The sequence below is a fragment of the Sus scrofa genome, chromosome 8, assembly GCF_054392235.1.
Source record: "Sus scrofa isolate SSC_HxYL_T2T_F1_AM1 chromosome 8, Sscrofa_HxYL_maternal_Yorkshire_Landrace_v2.0, whole genome shotgun sequence".
Lineage (NCBI taxonomy): Eukaryota > Metazoa > Chordata > Mammalia > Artiodactyla > Suidae > Sus > Sus scrofa.
The window spans coordinates 111,595,518-111,612,581 of record NC_139390.1 but is presented as its reverse complement, the minus strand read 5'-3'; the positions used below and the strand labels follow the sequence as shown (position 1 = coordinate 111,612,581).

General features: G+C 39.0%; 1 protein-coding gene across 2 annotated transcripts in view; it reads right to left on the bottom strand.

The window, feature by feature from the left end:
• The window catches only part of PRSS12 (serine protease 12), a 75,582-nt gene that overhangs the window by 50,200 nt on the left and 8,318 nt on the right, over positions 1-17,064 (bottom strand). For both annotated transcript variants that reach the window (XM_003129227.5, XM_084973088.1), the window contains exons 2-4: positions 10,640-10,778; positions 7,830-8,008; positions 3,155-3,305 (exon numbers count right to left, since the gene is read on the bottom strand). In XM_003129227.5, coding sequence (XP_003129275.2) covers positions 3,155-3,305; positions 7,830-8,008; positions 10,640-10,778 — 469 coding nt within the window. The remainder of the gene's footprint in view (positions 1-3,154; positions 3,306-7,829; positions 8,009-10,639; positions 10,779-17,064) is intronic.

Genomic DNA, 17,064 nt, shown 5'->3' with positions numbered 1-17,064 from the left:
GACCAGAGCCTTGGCAGTGATAACACCAGGTCCTTAACCTGCTGAGCCACAGAGGAACTCCAAATTTTCTAGGCATTTTTCTATGTAACAAAAGCTACCCTTTTCCCATAGAAACATACTAGTAATAATAAATGCCTTATAGCTTAAATTTAGATTAATCTGTACTGCAGCTGGTAATGTTAAATATGCTATTACTATACCCTTAAATTTTTTAGTATTTTTGGCAAAGACATAGATTTCTTAGTAACTAACATGAAAGTCAATCAGCATATCACTGACAACATAATTGGTAATGCAATAAATACATATATACACCCATTAGAGTATTTTAAAAACATGAAATTCGGAGTTCCCGTCGTGGCGCAGTGGTTAACGAATCCGACTAGGAACCATGAGGTTGCGGGTTCGGTCCCTGCCCTTGCTCAGTGGGTTGACGATCCGGCGTTGCCGTGAGCTGTGGTGTAGGTTGCAGACGCGGCTCGGATCCCGCGTTGCTGTGGCTCTGGCGTAGGCCGGTGGCTACAGCTCCGATTCAACCCCTAGCCTGGGAACCTCCATATGCCGCGGGAGCGGCCCAAGAAATAGCAACAATAACAACAACAACAACAAAAGACAAAAGACAAAAAAAAAAAAAAAAAAAAAAAAACATGAAATTCATAGATACAGCTCACTAAATAGAAGTTGTAGAGGAATAGTGTTTGATGATCGCCTACCAAATGTCCAGCTTACTTTGAAATGTTCAAGAACATCTTTCTTTAAATGTTTAATAGCATCTTTCAGCTATAAGAGCTCCTAATTAGACTGACTTTGATAGCCAATTAGATTGTACAATTACTTTGTGTGCTGCTTCAAAAACACTAAACCCTCTACTTCAGGAAATATGTTAGAGATGAGGAAACTGTAACTAAGAGATTTTCCATAATTTTTCTCGTCTCCAGAAACAGGACTCGAATTTGGGTCATTGCGAGTACAGGGCACACACTCATAATCTTATGCTATGCTGACTCCGACAGCAACACCTAAAAAGTTGGGAAAAATTGGTTTTGAAATTAATACCCAATCAGAACCTTTGAAATTCTAATCTCAAAATATAATGATTAATAACAGTTTTCTCAAAAAGAGCTAATTGGCACTGTTCCTGACCCATCAAAAGAAAATGATCATAGCAGTCTGATCACACACCAACAGTAATTATAAACCCTACAGACACAGGGCCTTCCATGCTTGTTCCTGTCCCATGCATGAACTGCGAAGGAGCATTTAGATCCCAGTTACAGGGAGAACACGTAACCTCACAATGAAGGATTAGGCTGATGCCACCTTAACCCAGTGCTTAATCTTATCATCGTCAATGGGGAAAACCAGAACTGTCCTGGGACTCCAGAAGCAAGGTGGTAATCAAGCTTTAGGACCTAGCCTCCCATCACAGGAGTTAACAAGAACCAGAAGTGTAGGAGCTCTGCTGTGGTGCAGTGGGTTAAGAATCCAACTGCAGCGGCTTGGATCCTTGCAGAGGTGTGGGTTCAATCCTCAGTCCCACACAGTGAATTAAGGATCTAGCATTGCTGCAGTGGCACCATAGGTTGCGGCTACAGCTCAGATTCAACCCCTGGTCCGGGAACTTTGATAATGCCACAAGTGCGGCCAAAAAAACAAACAAACAAAAAGCAAGAAGAAGAACCAGAAGAGCAAATTAAATGACACCAAGAGGAAGAAATAATAAAAATCTAGAAACAGTTAGAAAAAAAAATCTACTTGTTCTCCAAAACATCCAACTTGGTCTCACCAATAAGTCAGTGTCATGAAAAACAAGAGGCTGTTCTAGATTTAAAAAAGACTTCAGGGACATAACATCCAGATGCACTAAAAGGTTCTGGACTAAATTCTGTTTCAGACAAACCATCTGCTAAGGACATGGTTGGAACAATTACAGGAATTTGAATATGACAGTGTATTAGACAATTTAAGAATGGTTACCACTTATATGAGTTGGGATCATGACAATTTGGCTATGTAGGACAAGGTTCTTAATTTTAAGAGATGCATATTAAAGTATTTAGAGGTAAAATGTTTAAATGTCCATATTCTGCTTTAAAATACTTCAATATTAACATACAGTTTTGAAAAAGAGTGGGAGCAGTTGTAAAAACAACTGCAAAAAAGATTAGCATAAATGCTTCAAGGTTCAAAAATCATGCTCCAGGGAGTTCTCCTGTGGTAGAGCAGTTTAAGGATCTGACATTGTCACTGTAGTGCCTTGGGTCACTGAGGTGGTGCAGGTTTGATCCCTGGCCCAGGAACTTGCACATGCCATGGGCATGGCCAAAAGAAAAAAAAAAAATCACACTCCAGTGTCAAAGATTATTAATTGGACAAAATTATAAATGGACAGAGATGCTTTAATCTCAAGAAGCCTCCCCATCAACCTATCCCTACCCACCACAAGTGCTAAATAATTCTTTTTTTTTTTTCAAACTTAAAGTAAAATACAACTTTTAAAAGATTCTCTAATATAATCTTAGAGAAGCTTTAAGACTTGCCATACCAATGTTCAGAATCACTAAAGATAAGGATTAGAATATCCAGAATTATAACATTCTATTCCAAAATAATCACAACAAAGGCAACATGGAATGTTGGTTTTCATCTTGCTGTCTTTATTTCACATGCTTCATTTCCACATCCTGCATAGGAATTATTTCCTTTGTACAAGAATAAACATCCTTTGTTCTAAGCACTTACCTAACAAATAAGGAAGCAAAGGTCAAAGGTTTAGACAATATCTGGTGGAGAGGAATCAAGCTTCAGTTAAAACCTGACAACTAGTTTCATCATATGACTTTGATAAGTCACTGTGGTGACAGGACTGGTCATTACCTGGGAGTAACATAAAGTTACTCTAGATGAAAAGTAGAATGAGGCTTAGATCCTTAGTGTTCCAGAATCAGTTGAATTCAGATACAAACAGGTTAGACCTAAGAGTACACAGACGTTCTCTTCAGGGAGCCTACAGCCTAGTACAAAGATCAAAAGGTGACTTTTTCCATTTTGTTCAAAGAAACGTACAGTTTAGACACACAGCACCTGCCTTTGGATACGGAAATAATAGACTCAAAAACGTAAGCAAAACAAAGCAAGAACCAGAAAAACCAACCTCAGGCCCAGCTGCCTGCAGACCACTTCTGCATCTGCATCATCCCACTGGTCGTCACAGACAGTCCCCCACTGACCGGCATGGTAGAGCTCCACTCGGCCCTCATGTGCACTGCTCCCCCCAGCAAGGCGTAGGACCGGGAACCCGGGGCCTGTGCAATGTGAAATTAACAACAAATTAAACCTATGTATTTACACTGAATGATAAGGTCAGCTATAGTTCTTTGCCAATCTCAATAATTAAATCATACTTATTAAGCTGCTTCGGTGATACAGACACACCCAGGCATGTCTAACATATTTTATGGTAATGTCAACCAATTAAAATCCTCCAACATGGAATTCATTCATTACAAATAACTCTCAAGAGGAAATGGTCTAAATTCCTATTTCCCCAATGACCTCAGAAACCAAAAGACATGCTCAAAACTGTAGTTATTGAAAATCCATTTGCTTTTTAATGTATTGTGGCGGTGGTATTGATTTTTTTATTTACAACAATCTGAGCATTACCAACATGTAATTATTAAGAACGGCAGTGATGTCTATGACATTCTCGTTTTCAGCATAGAAATACTTTTACATTTGCAAAAATCAAATCAAATTTAACATCTAACACATTACAAGTTGGTGGACATCATGGTACCAGTACCTTCAAAAAATAATTTTGAAAATTCATTTGGGTGTGAATCAGTTCATACACATTTCCTCTGTGAAGACCTGCCAGAGGCTTCCCACTGCAAATTCCTTGTTATGGTCGACAATGCCTTGATCTAGCTTCACCATTTTATGAATTTCTCTCTATCCTGGCCTAGAATTGAGGACACAGGCATGCCTTTCCGTTTCACGCATGTGCTTTAGATACTCAGCATATATAGAAGGAGTATAATAAATGTTTGTTGACTGGATCAGCAAGTAATAATGAAAAGCATAGAAAGGACAGTCCAAGCAAGGAAAAATAATTAGCAATATCCATTCACTCAATTCCGTTTAACAAACAAGTGTTTAAGCATCTGCTGTGTGCAAGGTGTTGCACCAGGTGCTGCAGGGCATTCAGGAGGCACTGCACAGATGCTACCGTAGAGAACTGTCCTGCATCATGACACGGACAACACGAGTACAGATGAGAGACCATCAAGAAGACCCTGCAGGGGTTCAGGTGCAAGGGGTGCTTGCTCACCACTGGGGGTGACTGAGGAATCTCTTCTGAAGAAGCTGCTGGCTGAAGAGGGCCAAATGATGGATGGGATTTCAGAAGCTGGATGTGGGGAAGTGCAGTTCAGGTAGAATGAACGGTATGAACAAAAGCATAGAAGTAAAAGTTGTATGTGTTTGGGAAGCAGTACAGCAGTCTAATTTTTCTGGAATGAAGGATGTGAGAGGATAAAAGGTTCAGAACAAGCTTGGTCCCTGTTAGAAAATTTAGGTGCATCTTGTGCCAAATGCTAATCATTTCTCCACATGAAATATGCTTCTGATTCCTCCACAGTGTTAAGTGGCTGTCAATAAATGACATTTGGATATCCATATTTATATTCAAATGTTACACTTGAGCAGGGATTTAGGTCAGTGAACATATTTACTACAATAAATAAGTCCTCATATATTCTGATATTTGTAATACAGTTTTCTTACATAAGTCAACTAGCACTTGTAATTTGTAAAAGGTTAAAGATAGGTTTAATAAACATAACTGTTTTCAATATTATATACTACCTTCTTTAATCACTGATCACTGGATTATGATAAGAAAAAATTTGCATGATATTATGTCTTTTAAGAAGCTTAGAAAATATAGAGAAGATGATGGAAAGTGTGTAAGTTTCTTAAATTATATTCTGCTCTGCCTCCCCTCCCCCTACCACAATAAGCCTAGAGAAAACAGAAAAACAATTTTTTTTTTTTATGGCCACACCTGCTGCATACGAAAGTTGCTGGGCCAGAGGTCAAATCGGAACTGCAGCTGTAACCTCCACCACAGCCAGTGCAACACCAGATCCTTAACCCACTGAGCAAGGCCAGGAATGAAATGCACATCCTCACAGAGACAATAGACAACAGAATGGTCCCTAACCCACTGAGACACAACAAGAACTCCAGAAAAACAAAAATTTTTAAGCGGAAATTTAAAACGACCGACAACCTAGAAATGTTACAATATATATTACCTTACATTTTTTAATGTCACGTTTTATTTTAAAATGTACTTTTTCCACTGGTTATACAAGTAATTGTGAAAACAAAGAGAAGCTCAAATTCAAACTTTAGTCATCTCAATCCTCCCAACAAATACACAAAAAATCATTTGAAAGAGAATTCATTAAAGTAGTTCAATCATGTTTAACTTACAGATAAATAAAACTCCCCAGCTGTTTGTTTTCATTTAGATTGCTATTTCCTATGTCCAGGACTCACACAATCTTCTACTTTGTAAGTGCTGGAAAAGTACCAGATGCCAAGACACTAAATGTACATTCCAAAGAAAAAGAATGTATTAAAGGTCTCCCACTGCGCCTTAAGGTAAACTCAGCGTTTGCTGATTTAAGCTATTTGCTTTCACATTCTCATCTAATTTACCATAAAAGCACCTTTTTCCATTCTCACTTCTAATTTACCTCAATCTTCTATATTTTTATATGCTTACAACCGACCTTAAATTGATCTTCACAACCAGAGTATAAGTAGACAGATTATAGAGTAGAAGTTTTTTGAAAAGGAGATAGAGATCCTTAAAAAAAAAAAAAAAAAAGATTGTTTTAAAGATTTTACTTCGCTACTCGAAAACTGTTAAACATATTTTATCAATTAGGTTGAACATAAAATGACAAAATGCAAGCAATCATCTACCCAAAGCAATTCACTGTTGAGCCCAATTCACAGCATCCCTGGAGTAGCAAAGTGTAAACAGGCACTTGCCAAAGGTAGCCATACTCAAAAGTGGAGAGAAAAGGAAAAACTTACATAACATCACGATTTAACATACACCTTGCCCACACAAAAAAGGACTGCAGCTCTCTGAGCATACAACTGTACCATATCCTGTATCATTTCCATTGGTTCTTCCAGCCAGTTCACAGGAATGATCCTAAGTTGGGTGTCTGTGTATTTTGCAGTAGAATCTTTCAATTCTTCCCCAATACTTGTAGTCAACCAGAAACCACTGCCCTGGGCTGGTGGCTGGCATTCTAAGACCCAGGACATCTGGTCATGCTGCTATCTCCAAGGACAACACAAAGACAGATACTGTGACACTGTGGTAGCCTCAGGTTGTGGTTGCACGTTAAAATAGCCATGATCTCCTGATAATCGATCAGCCACTGTGAGAGGTAGCTGTCTCCTCCTCTGCTTCCGTTCCCATGAACATATGTATATTTGTATACTGAAACCATACCCTAACCACCTCATGCCTAGTATACGGTGCTTAACGGGAGCCCTTATCCAGGGTAGTAATTTGTTTAGTTGACTGTGCTATCTACAACTCCAAAGATCGCTGGTACTGAAACCAGGCACAGCCCTGTGGGGCTCCTGGGTGCAAAAGCCTTTCCATGTCCCCCGTTTCTTGTTCTTAGGAAATGGGCCTCATTCAGCCACCAGGACCTTCTCTGAGTTCCTAGAGACAGTTTCAGACAGCTGCTGATCAGGGAAGGGAGGAACAGTACACCTTGGGGAACAGTACACCTTGGGGCAAGATCCTGGTTCCCTCTCAAGGAATACACATAATAATATAGGCATGTTGTATACCTAAGAGAAAAGTTATATTCCTTATGCTTAAGAAATGAATATTTAAAAACTGAACAGCTTAGAGTCCTTCCTTGTCCTTCTCCCTGACTTAACTGCACCCTAAACACAATTATCCATAAGCTAAAGATTAGGCACCCTGAGCATAATTGTCTAGGGGTTAAAGATTACTAGCACATGATGTTTTTCAGGAACTTTCCTAGTGTTTCTAATCTCTGATCAGTATGCCCTTTTCACAAGTACTGTTATTCTAGGCAATAACCCAGAAAAGCACCATCATGATTATACCAAGATCTCCTGACTCCAGCTTTGATGACTAAGATCCTGCCCCCATGTTAATCCCAATGCTATCTGAAAAACTGTTTTTCTCCTTTTTACCATAAAACTCCTCACAATTCTTTCCAACTAGGGGGTACAGTCTTTAGGCCATTAGTCTGCTGTGACCCTCCTTTGCCTGGCAAAGCAATAAAGCTAATTTTTTCTCCTTTACCCAAAACTCTGTCTCTGCGTTTCAATTCGGAACCGGCAGACAGAGGCCGAATTCTGGCAATAGTACCATGATTCTATTCCATCCTATAAAGTGAAAAGATTTTGTTACAGTTGCTGTATTTTACATGTGGCTTCAAGATGATTTTTAACTTGATTCCACTACAATTTTCTATTACCAAAATATGCATTTCACATACAGTATATAACATTTCTGTAAGCAAATGAGATGAGACAAAATAGGTTAAAAGTGAGATCAAATGGAAATCCAATTGTCAGATAAACTGCTATTGAAAACTAGTTAATAAGCCTGTGAATAGACTATGATGATTCAGACTTGTGTCTGTATTTAAACTCTTTTACGAAATGATTTAACCAAGATACTTTTATCATCTGGAATCATGCTGAAAACACAATACAAGTAAAACGGGAGAATAAATATTTCTTTTTACCATGGGAAAAGCTACACGTGACAGCAGCTGCCATCTTCTGAGGACACGCACCACCCGGCCAGATGTCTTTTTCACAAAGCAGTATATTTTCCTCATCTCCTCGGCAACGGACATTGCTCCAATAAATGGGAATAAGGCCCAGTCCAGAAAACGGAGTTTGTTTTGCTACTCCTTTTCCTCTGGAAGTACGATGACTGAAGTTAGGTTTATTAAATGCAGGTGAATTTTTATCAAAGCAATAGGATTTTTTTAAATGGAAGAAATATATTAAGATGGGTGAGGAAGAAAAACATAATAGATTATGTACATTTCAAGGAAATCCAAACATGAGAACTTAGGTTGAACCCAATGGCAAGAAAAAAAGAACACATGGAATCTTGTAATTAATCTTAAATAACTAGAGGTAGGCATGTACTTTTACTATCTATGACTGATTTTAGAAGAAAATGGGCAAATACCACAGCTACAAAAAGGGAGTCTGGGAGGCTTTGTAGAAGAAATGTGTCATGTGGCCCAGTGGGACTTGGATTCTAGTCTGAACTCAGCTGCAAATCACTCCAAAGTTTCTCTAATTTTTAAAAAGAGAAGTCTAGATGCTTGAAGATTCTTTCTTACTCCAATATTTCAGGTTATCATTTTCAAAACAATTATTATTACCACATCTAAGCAAGGTAATATCAAGAGAGGCAATCTACTCACATTTTTAAAAACCTTATTCATAGCATTTGCCAGCAAGACTTTGAAACCAATTAAGAAAATAATACCTCGTCTAATCCACATATTTTAATGTCTGACATGCACAAACTGATCTTAAAAAGATTAAATGCTTATCTGAAGAACATGGTAATTTCTAGAATTGTCTCCATGCAACAGCTCCATTAACCAAACAGTAAATATTTGGGGGTATATCTAAATTATGAATGTGTCTTAACAGTAATAAAGCTGTGTTGCTCTGCTCTTATTGTGCAATTCTTCTTTTTTATTGGACTACTAAGAGAAGATAAAAACAATCAGATTAGCTTATCTGAAATTTATGTTTGCAGAAAGATGCTTTACATTCTTTCATCAATGAAGAGACCAGCAACATGCCACTGTAGTTCACATCGCCATTACAGTGTTGTGTTCTTAAGTCGGAGTCTCATAAAAAATTTTATTCGTCCCTGATTTTCAAGGGTAATAAAAGCACAAGTAAATATGTACATAGAGGAAGATGCCGACACCAGCCTACAAATCTGTTATATTTTCTGGCCCTCAGTAGAAAAAGCATTCAGGGAACATTCTTTGTGAGCGGCCCACCTTCCAATGACAGTCTGCCAGACACAATACTCATTGATAAAATCACTGATTAACATCCTAAAACCATAACACTTTTGAGTCTCTTGTCTTACTCCTTTTTTATCCTGATTTATTCCAACCCTCATTTTAAAAAGTTAGTTAATTAATTAAGCATATTAACCCTACTTGCTATTTCAGTAGCATTAAAAAGTGTGAACAGGAGTCCGCTTTGTGGCTCAGTGGGTTAAGAACCCAACATAGTGTCCACAAGGATGCAAGTTCGATCCCTGGCCCTCCTCAGTGGGTTAAGGATCCAGCATTGCCACAAGCTGTGGTATACGTCGCAGATGTGGCTCAGATCTGGCCTTGGTGTGGCTGTGGTGTAGGCTGCCAGATGCAGGTCTGATTCGACCCATAGCCTGAGAACTTTCACATGCCACAAGTGCGGCCCTAAAAAAAAAAAAAAAAAGGAAAAAGTTTGAACAAAACTTAAGCTCTCAAGATTTCCCTTTACTAAATAGTCATTCCTCACCTTCCTAAAGGAAGACATAAGCTGGCAAATTAAAATTCTTACTGATTCAACTGGAGTTGACTAATCTTTTCATTTGTGTCATTGCATTTGTATCATTCCATTAGATACTACCACTCACTGATTATTAATCCAAAATATCTGTAAACTGCAGGCCTTTCTTTTAGTATTTTCCACCTGCATTTTTCTTAAGATATTTTCCATGCTCTCTAAAGCTCTCCGGTGATAAAGGCCAAGAAAACCACATCATTTGTATACTTAGAAAAAAATATAGGAGACACAAAAACAGAACAAATAAGAATAACAACAAAAAGAAAATCTTTTGTTCCAAAATGGAACCTTGTGCTGCTGGTGAAACCTCTTGGCAAGAGACACAAAGGTGCTGGGCCTGATGGGAGCCAGTGCACACAGATCCGTTTTAAGGGGAGTGCCCAGAGTCCTGACAGCAAGGCAGCTCCTCAGGTGATGCTGCTGGGGCTGAGGGAAGCTGCCATCTCTCACAGAACCTCTTTGGTGCAAAAACCTACACCCTGGGACCTCACCCCTCACCCAGCATGGGATGAGAGCACAGGTGACCACCACTTCCTTCCTATATGCAAAAATGGAATTTGTGGGTGGCTCAAGGTAGAAAGTTAAAAGCAAATGATAGCAACCCCAGGTTGCATGGGCTACTGAGAAATTACAATTCTTAGGACCAATTCCTTGCTTACGAGCACTGAACAATAATTTTGTTAAAATCAAAGACCAAAAGATGCTTTTAACTTTTGACCACTTAGCATTCATTTGCCCATTTCCTAGCCAGCAGGGGTAGCCACAAGTGAAGTGCATATGTATGTAAAAGAACCCACTCCTTCCCTTAGCATCCTTTCTCTTCAACTCTGCTGAGAAGAGTAAGGAATGTGGAAACGAGGAAGGAAGATGTAACCTCTCATGCCCAGCTGGGTGCCCAGCTTCACTCTGGGATATTAATTAGCAGATTAATTTGGTCAAGGATGGGTGAACTCACCCTAGCTGCAGCTGGTGACAAATAACTGATGCATCAGAATCATCCCAGTGGCTGCTACAGACTGTGCCCCAAATTCCATTTGCATATACTTCCACTGTGCCTTCGAACTCGTTTTTGCCACCACGAAGTCGTACTGACCCTAAAAAAGAAAAGAGTCCCCAGATCCTTTAATAGCAAATCATCATTTGAACATACTGAAGCAGTCCCCTAGTAACATAATATGCCCAAATGAAATAGTGAGAGATCCAGTCAGAATGATTTGGCCTCTACTGGTCATAGCAAGTACTTCTTTAAATGAAAATTTAGCAGGCTTTTTTTGGGGGGTGGGGGTGGGGATTAACATCCTGATGTCAACACTGATTCTACTTTTTTATCTAGGAAACAGACAAGTCCAATTATAATTTTCAAAGGGGGAAAGTAGAAGAGTATGATTAATGGCTACTACTGCATCCCAAGCATAAGATCACATCATATGTGAAGTTCTTATTTCCATTTTCACTTGGGGTCATAGATTAAAAATACAGAAACAAAATTTAATGCCCTGCTTATAAATTACCTGTTATCGGCTGTTATATTGTCCTTCTGAGTTGTTCTTCTATTCAAGAAGAATAAATTGCTTTTCCCCTTTTAGTCTCTAGCAGTAGTCATGACAATTCTGAGGATTATGTCTATAATTTCAGAAAGGTGTTAAATATTAAAAACATTGCCTAATGGAAGTCTTAGGGAAACTGCCACTAGGTAGGGTGGTTTAGTGTCATTGAATGCACTGGAGCTTTACTTCTCCTTACATGCCATCCCCAATGTTCCATAGTCCCTAGTGTCATTCTTTTCAGTCTTAAAAGAGTCAAAATTTAAATATAAGCATCCCTAGGAAAAGTAATATTTTAAGTTTTATCCTTTAAGTGTAGATCAAAGTGGTTACTAGACTTATTGTGGTGACTGTTTCATAATGTATGCAAATGTAAAATCACTATGTAATACATCTGAAACTGACATAATATCGTACATTGAATATATTACAGTTTTTTTTAAAAGTATGGATCAAAACCCTACATTTCTCTTCTCTTTGGCACTGGCTCATAGAATGGATACTGATGGGCAGCAATTGGGACACTAGTGGAGATAAATGCAAATCAGACAATTTAGAAATGTCATAAAATTCTGTGAAAAGTCACTTAGGATGGCCTTTATTTCAGGCAAAGAAATTAAGAAACTGGAGTTCCCACTGTGGTGGGATGGCAGTGCCTCTGCAGTTCCAGGACACAGGTTCCAGCCCCCAGCTCCCTGGGCACAGTGGGTTAAAGGATCCAGCACTGCCACAACTGAAGTGTAGGTCACAACTCTGGCTCAGATATGCTCCCTCGCCCGAGAACTCCATGTGCTGCAGGATGGCCAAAAAAGAAAAGAAAAAGAAGTTAAATTCTATCAAAAATTTCTGGCATGCTTTTGCATATTTCAAAGTCATTATGCATGGCTTTACAATAATTTTCCAAAAACATGAGATTCACAAATCATCCATCATTTCATTTGCACTAGCCTCGTCACCAACCACTGTTATTTTCCACATCATCATCCTTAAAAAAAGTAACCATTTAAGAAAAATATATCCTATTTATCATGACAAATACCAAGCGTCATTTAATTGAAACAAAAGGCAAAAATAAATGGAGGCAAACATTGCACTGCCAGATCCTGATTATTCAGGAGCTTATTCACGGCCATGGGTCATTCAAATGGCAGATAATCTAAACATCATTCACACATTCTAAATTTCTTTCAGACCAAACAAGGGGAAGCCCTGTGTAGCTCAGTGAGAAGTGGAAACTGCAGTAGATCTTTGAAGAAATATATATGATGAGTTTAACTGAATTTTAATAATATTTTTAATTACAAAATGTCTTCTATAGAGACCCATATAATATTATGCCTATTACGAATGCCAGCATTGTATTTCAGCTCAAAGAATTCATTTGCTCACCTCAAACAAATGTTATTTGAAATGGTATTTAATTATTATCTGCTTATTAATTCTCCACCACCACCACCACCACCACCAAATGATTCACGTCAAAGGGTTGGAAGAAAGTCCTAGTAATGAAAACAAACCAGAACTCTACTTATGCATGTTAAACAATCATAATGATATAAAATATTGCTTAAATCACTAAAAAGCTATCAAGAAGAAACGATGCATTCATATCATCTACATGATTAAGGCATCTACAAATGAAAAGGAGAAAACTCTGCCTAGAGTATAACCGTTATCATAACATGATTATAGTGAAAATGATAGCACTGGAAATAGTTTCCCGGTCAACTATCAGTTCCACCGTCATTTCTCAAATGCTCCAAAAATGCTGTGAAAGCCTGGATTCATTTAGCTGTATCTGCTACATGGCAAGAAATAAGGACTGCTCATTCAATTTTACTTTAACAAATGAATACAAATATTTGCAACTCTGCAAAGACAATTTGCATGTCAATGACTAATGAATTCTTTGTCAAAATCTGTTCCTAACACCAACATCTCCAATGCAAGTATTGTCCTTCCTAGCAAAGCCCCTCCACATAGTTTATGCTTTCCTTAAGGCCATAAGAATTTCTAAAATATTCTGAGTAATCATCTCCCTTGAACTCAGACTGAGTATTTCTTACTGGTATGTAATTCTAGGAAGTTCATAATTCTTCTAATAAGTTTTTGAAAGAGCTTTTTTAAAAGTATCAGTATACTAATGTGCCTAAAATAATGAAAGTGTGAACATATAATTCACACTGTGGATTTAAGATAGGCAGTAGTTTTTGTTTGGTTTTGGTTTTACCTTGTTCTTGCCTCACTCATTCTCAGAAAGGTAGAGTTGGTTGAGATCTTAAACACTGTGATTTGGAGTTCCCGTTGTGGCTCAGCAGTTAATAAATCTGACTAGCATCCACGAGGATGCAGGTTTGATCCCTGGCCTTGCTCAGTGGGTTCAGGATCTGGCATTGCCATGAACTGTGGTGTAGGTCACAGACGCAGCTCGGATCCCTGGCCTTGCTCAGTGGGTTCAGGATCTGGCATTGCCATGAACTGTGGTGTAGGTCACAGGGCAGCAACTACAGCTCTGATTCGACCCCTTGTCTTGGAACCTCCAAATGCCATAGGTATGGCCCTAAGAAGCAAACAAACAAACAAAAAACAACTGTAATTCATTTCCCTCAGTTTATAGATGAGGAAGCTACGGACCCAATCAATTGAGCAGCTGCAGAACCTTGACCAACTATCTCTTAGATTCCCACCCTTGCTGCTGTCCCCTCATCCTGGAACCTGAGCAAAGTCCTTGTGATGTATTAAGCACATTTTAATACTGCACATACCACTTTACGCAGTGTCCCGTTGGCTTTCACTATTCTATTTGAAATATTGCAACTTATCTACCAAACATTACATGAGGATAAACTAGCCAGGCAGAAGCATAAGACAGTCTGAAGAGTTCTCTACACTGCACCACAGGAGAGAAGCGGCTTTCTGGTGACCTGTGTTGGAGCTCAGCTCTCAAGTGGAGGCTGACTTGTCCCATGGGCTGTACAAATTTGTTGGAGAACTATATATTTGCACAAATTTATTGGTGCACAACTGAAAGAGGAAAGATCCTTAGCTCGATGAAAGGGGAAAAAAAAGAGGATGAAACAAGAAAGCAATCCACAAAGGTCAGAGCCTGGTAAACTCATATCTATCTTACTAATGATAAAGTTCTTCAGATAAATTCTAGATTAAATTCGTTGGCAAATATTTCTCCATTGTCACCATATCTTGAGTTCTCTGGTGGTCTCATGGTTAGGATCTGGCACTTTCACCCCGGTGGTCCGGGTTCAATCCCTGACTGGGTAACTGAGAGGTCCTGCTTCAAGCTGCTACATGCCATGGCAGAAAAAAGAAAGAGAGAAAGAAAGGAAGGGAGGAAGAAAGGAAGGAAGGAAAGAAGACACTGTCATCACCTCTTACTATCAAAACCTGATCCTTCCTCCTTTGCTCACACTCTCCAACTCCAGCCTACTGAGTTCCTTAAAGTCTCTGCTAATGTCTCCGGGCCACATCTCAGGAGACCCAGAGCTATACTGTCTTAAATTCTCTCAAGTGTCAATTTGACGAAAAAATTCTATTCTAAATATTCCTACTTCTAAAATGTATTAATAACAATAATTTAAATTTTGAAGTCTCAAATAGAGGTTTTAGGTCAACTCTAACAGGCATTAAATTTATAGGCTAACCAGTAATAGAAGAAATTCTGGAACTATAAAGCTATGCACAATGGCATATCATGGAGAAAAGCTCTCAAAGTTCATGAAAGGAATTGCTGCCCCTCCAAAAATTTTTTTAAATAGTCATGTGGAGTTCCCTAGTGGCTCAGCAGGTTAAGGATCTAGCATTGTCACTGCTGTGGCTCTGGTTACTGCTGTGGTGCAGGTTCAATACCTGGCCCAGGAACTTCTACATGGCCAAAATTTAAAAACAAAAACAAAATAGTCAGCTGTACCAGTCTGCTAGTATTACAACATCTAAAGGCAAAAATGTATCAATGCACAACAATGCCCAAAATATTGAACTTACTGTCATTTTAGTTTACTATTATTTTTTTCTATGTAAATGTCTTATAAAGGAAAAAGAACATGAGAAATTTTTGTTACAGAAATCTGCTTTATGGGTAACTGCTAAAAAACAGGAATTCCCAAAACAAAGAGACATTCCAGAGGAGTACTCTTTAACCATGTTATTGGTCTCAGTCAGTACAAGGTAATCTAGAGAAAGACAGCTAACTAGATTAAAATTCTCTTTACAAGGCTCACTGGTTTGTCAGTGTTTAAGGCTACTGTGATGGGCTGAATATTCTTCCCCCAATAGATGTTGAAGTATTGACCTCCAGGCCATATGAATACCTGTGACTTTATTTCAGAATAAGGTCTTTGCAGACAATCAAGTTAAAATGAGGTCATTGTGGCAGGATCTAATCCAATATGACTAAGTTCTTATAAAAAGAAGAAATCTGGACAAAGATAAGAGAGAGAGAATGCAGTTGACATTCCCCTACAAGCCAGGGAACTATCGGAGGCTAGGAGAGAGACCTGAAATAGATGCTCCCCTAGTGCCTTCGGAGGAAGCATGGCTTTGCTGACACACTTTTTTTTTTTTTTTTTTGCTTTTTTTAGGGCCACACTTGTGGCATAGGTAAGTTTCCTGGCTAGGGGTTCCACGCCACAGCCACTGCAACACCAGATCTAAGCCACATCTGCAACCTACACCACACTTCATGGCAACCACTGAGTGAGGATTCTTAACCCACTGAGCGAGGCCAGGGATCAAACCCACATCCTCATGGATCCTGTCAGGCCACAACGGGAACTTCCTCTGCTGATACTTAGATTTTAGACTTCTTGTCTCTAGAAATGTGAAATAATAAGTCAGTTGCATTACTCATTACTGCAGTCCTAACAAACCAATAGAACTACTATGGTATCACCCCTCCTTGGACAGCAAGGAAAACCTCCCTTCTCATACTCCATACTTCAAGGAGGCCTAAAAGAAATACTAAGAAAGGAACCAAATAGGTCAGCTCTTCGTTCTCTAAATCCAGTTCATTCCCAAAGAAGCCAAATGAAAAGATACGCTTTTTTTTTTTTTTTTTTTTTTTTGTCATTTGCCTTTTCTAGGGCTGCTTCCTGCAGCATATGGAGGTTCCCAGGCTAGAGGTTGAATCAGAGCTGCAGCCGCCGGCCTATGCCAGAGCTACAGCAACATGGGATCCAAGCCGCGTCTGCAACCTACACCACAGCTCACGGCAACACTGGATCCTTAACCCACTGAGCAAGGCCAGGGATTGAACCCACAACCTCATGGTTCCTAGTTGGATTCGTTAACTACTGCACCACGACGGGAACTCCAAGATATGCTCATTTAGTTAACTACTTAAACTGTATTTACAAAATAGCACTCATTCACTTAAAGAGAAAGAATAAGCAGCGAAAACAAAGACCCATCCCATTCTGAACAGAATAATAAATATCTTTTAAATCCTTTAAAAATCACAGTTTTATAAGTGAGTAAAAGAAAACTGTTATCACACAAATAGTTTCTCATCTATTACTGAACTCACAGGGGCACAAAATAATTAATTTTAGTCATTTCTATTTTTCTGGTGGAATCAGAAGGAATACATGCTAGTAACCTCAAGCTATTGCTTACGTCCCTGACATAAAGTTAAAAAAAAAGGAGTTCCCTTGTGGCACAGTGGGTTAAGGATCCGACGTTGTCATGGCTGCTTGCGTCACTGCTGTGGTTCCGGTTCCATTCCTGGACTGGAAATTTCCACATGCCATGGGCACAGCCAAAAAAAGGGGGAAAAAAAAGTATATTCAAAGTTATGCGGGAGTTCCCTGTCGTGGCTCAGTGG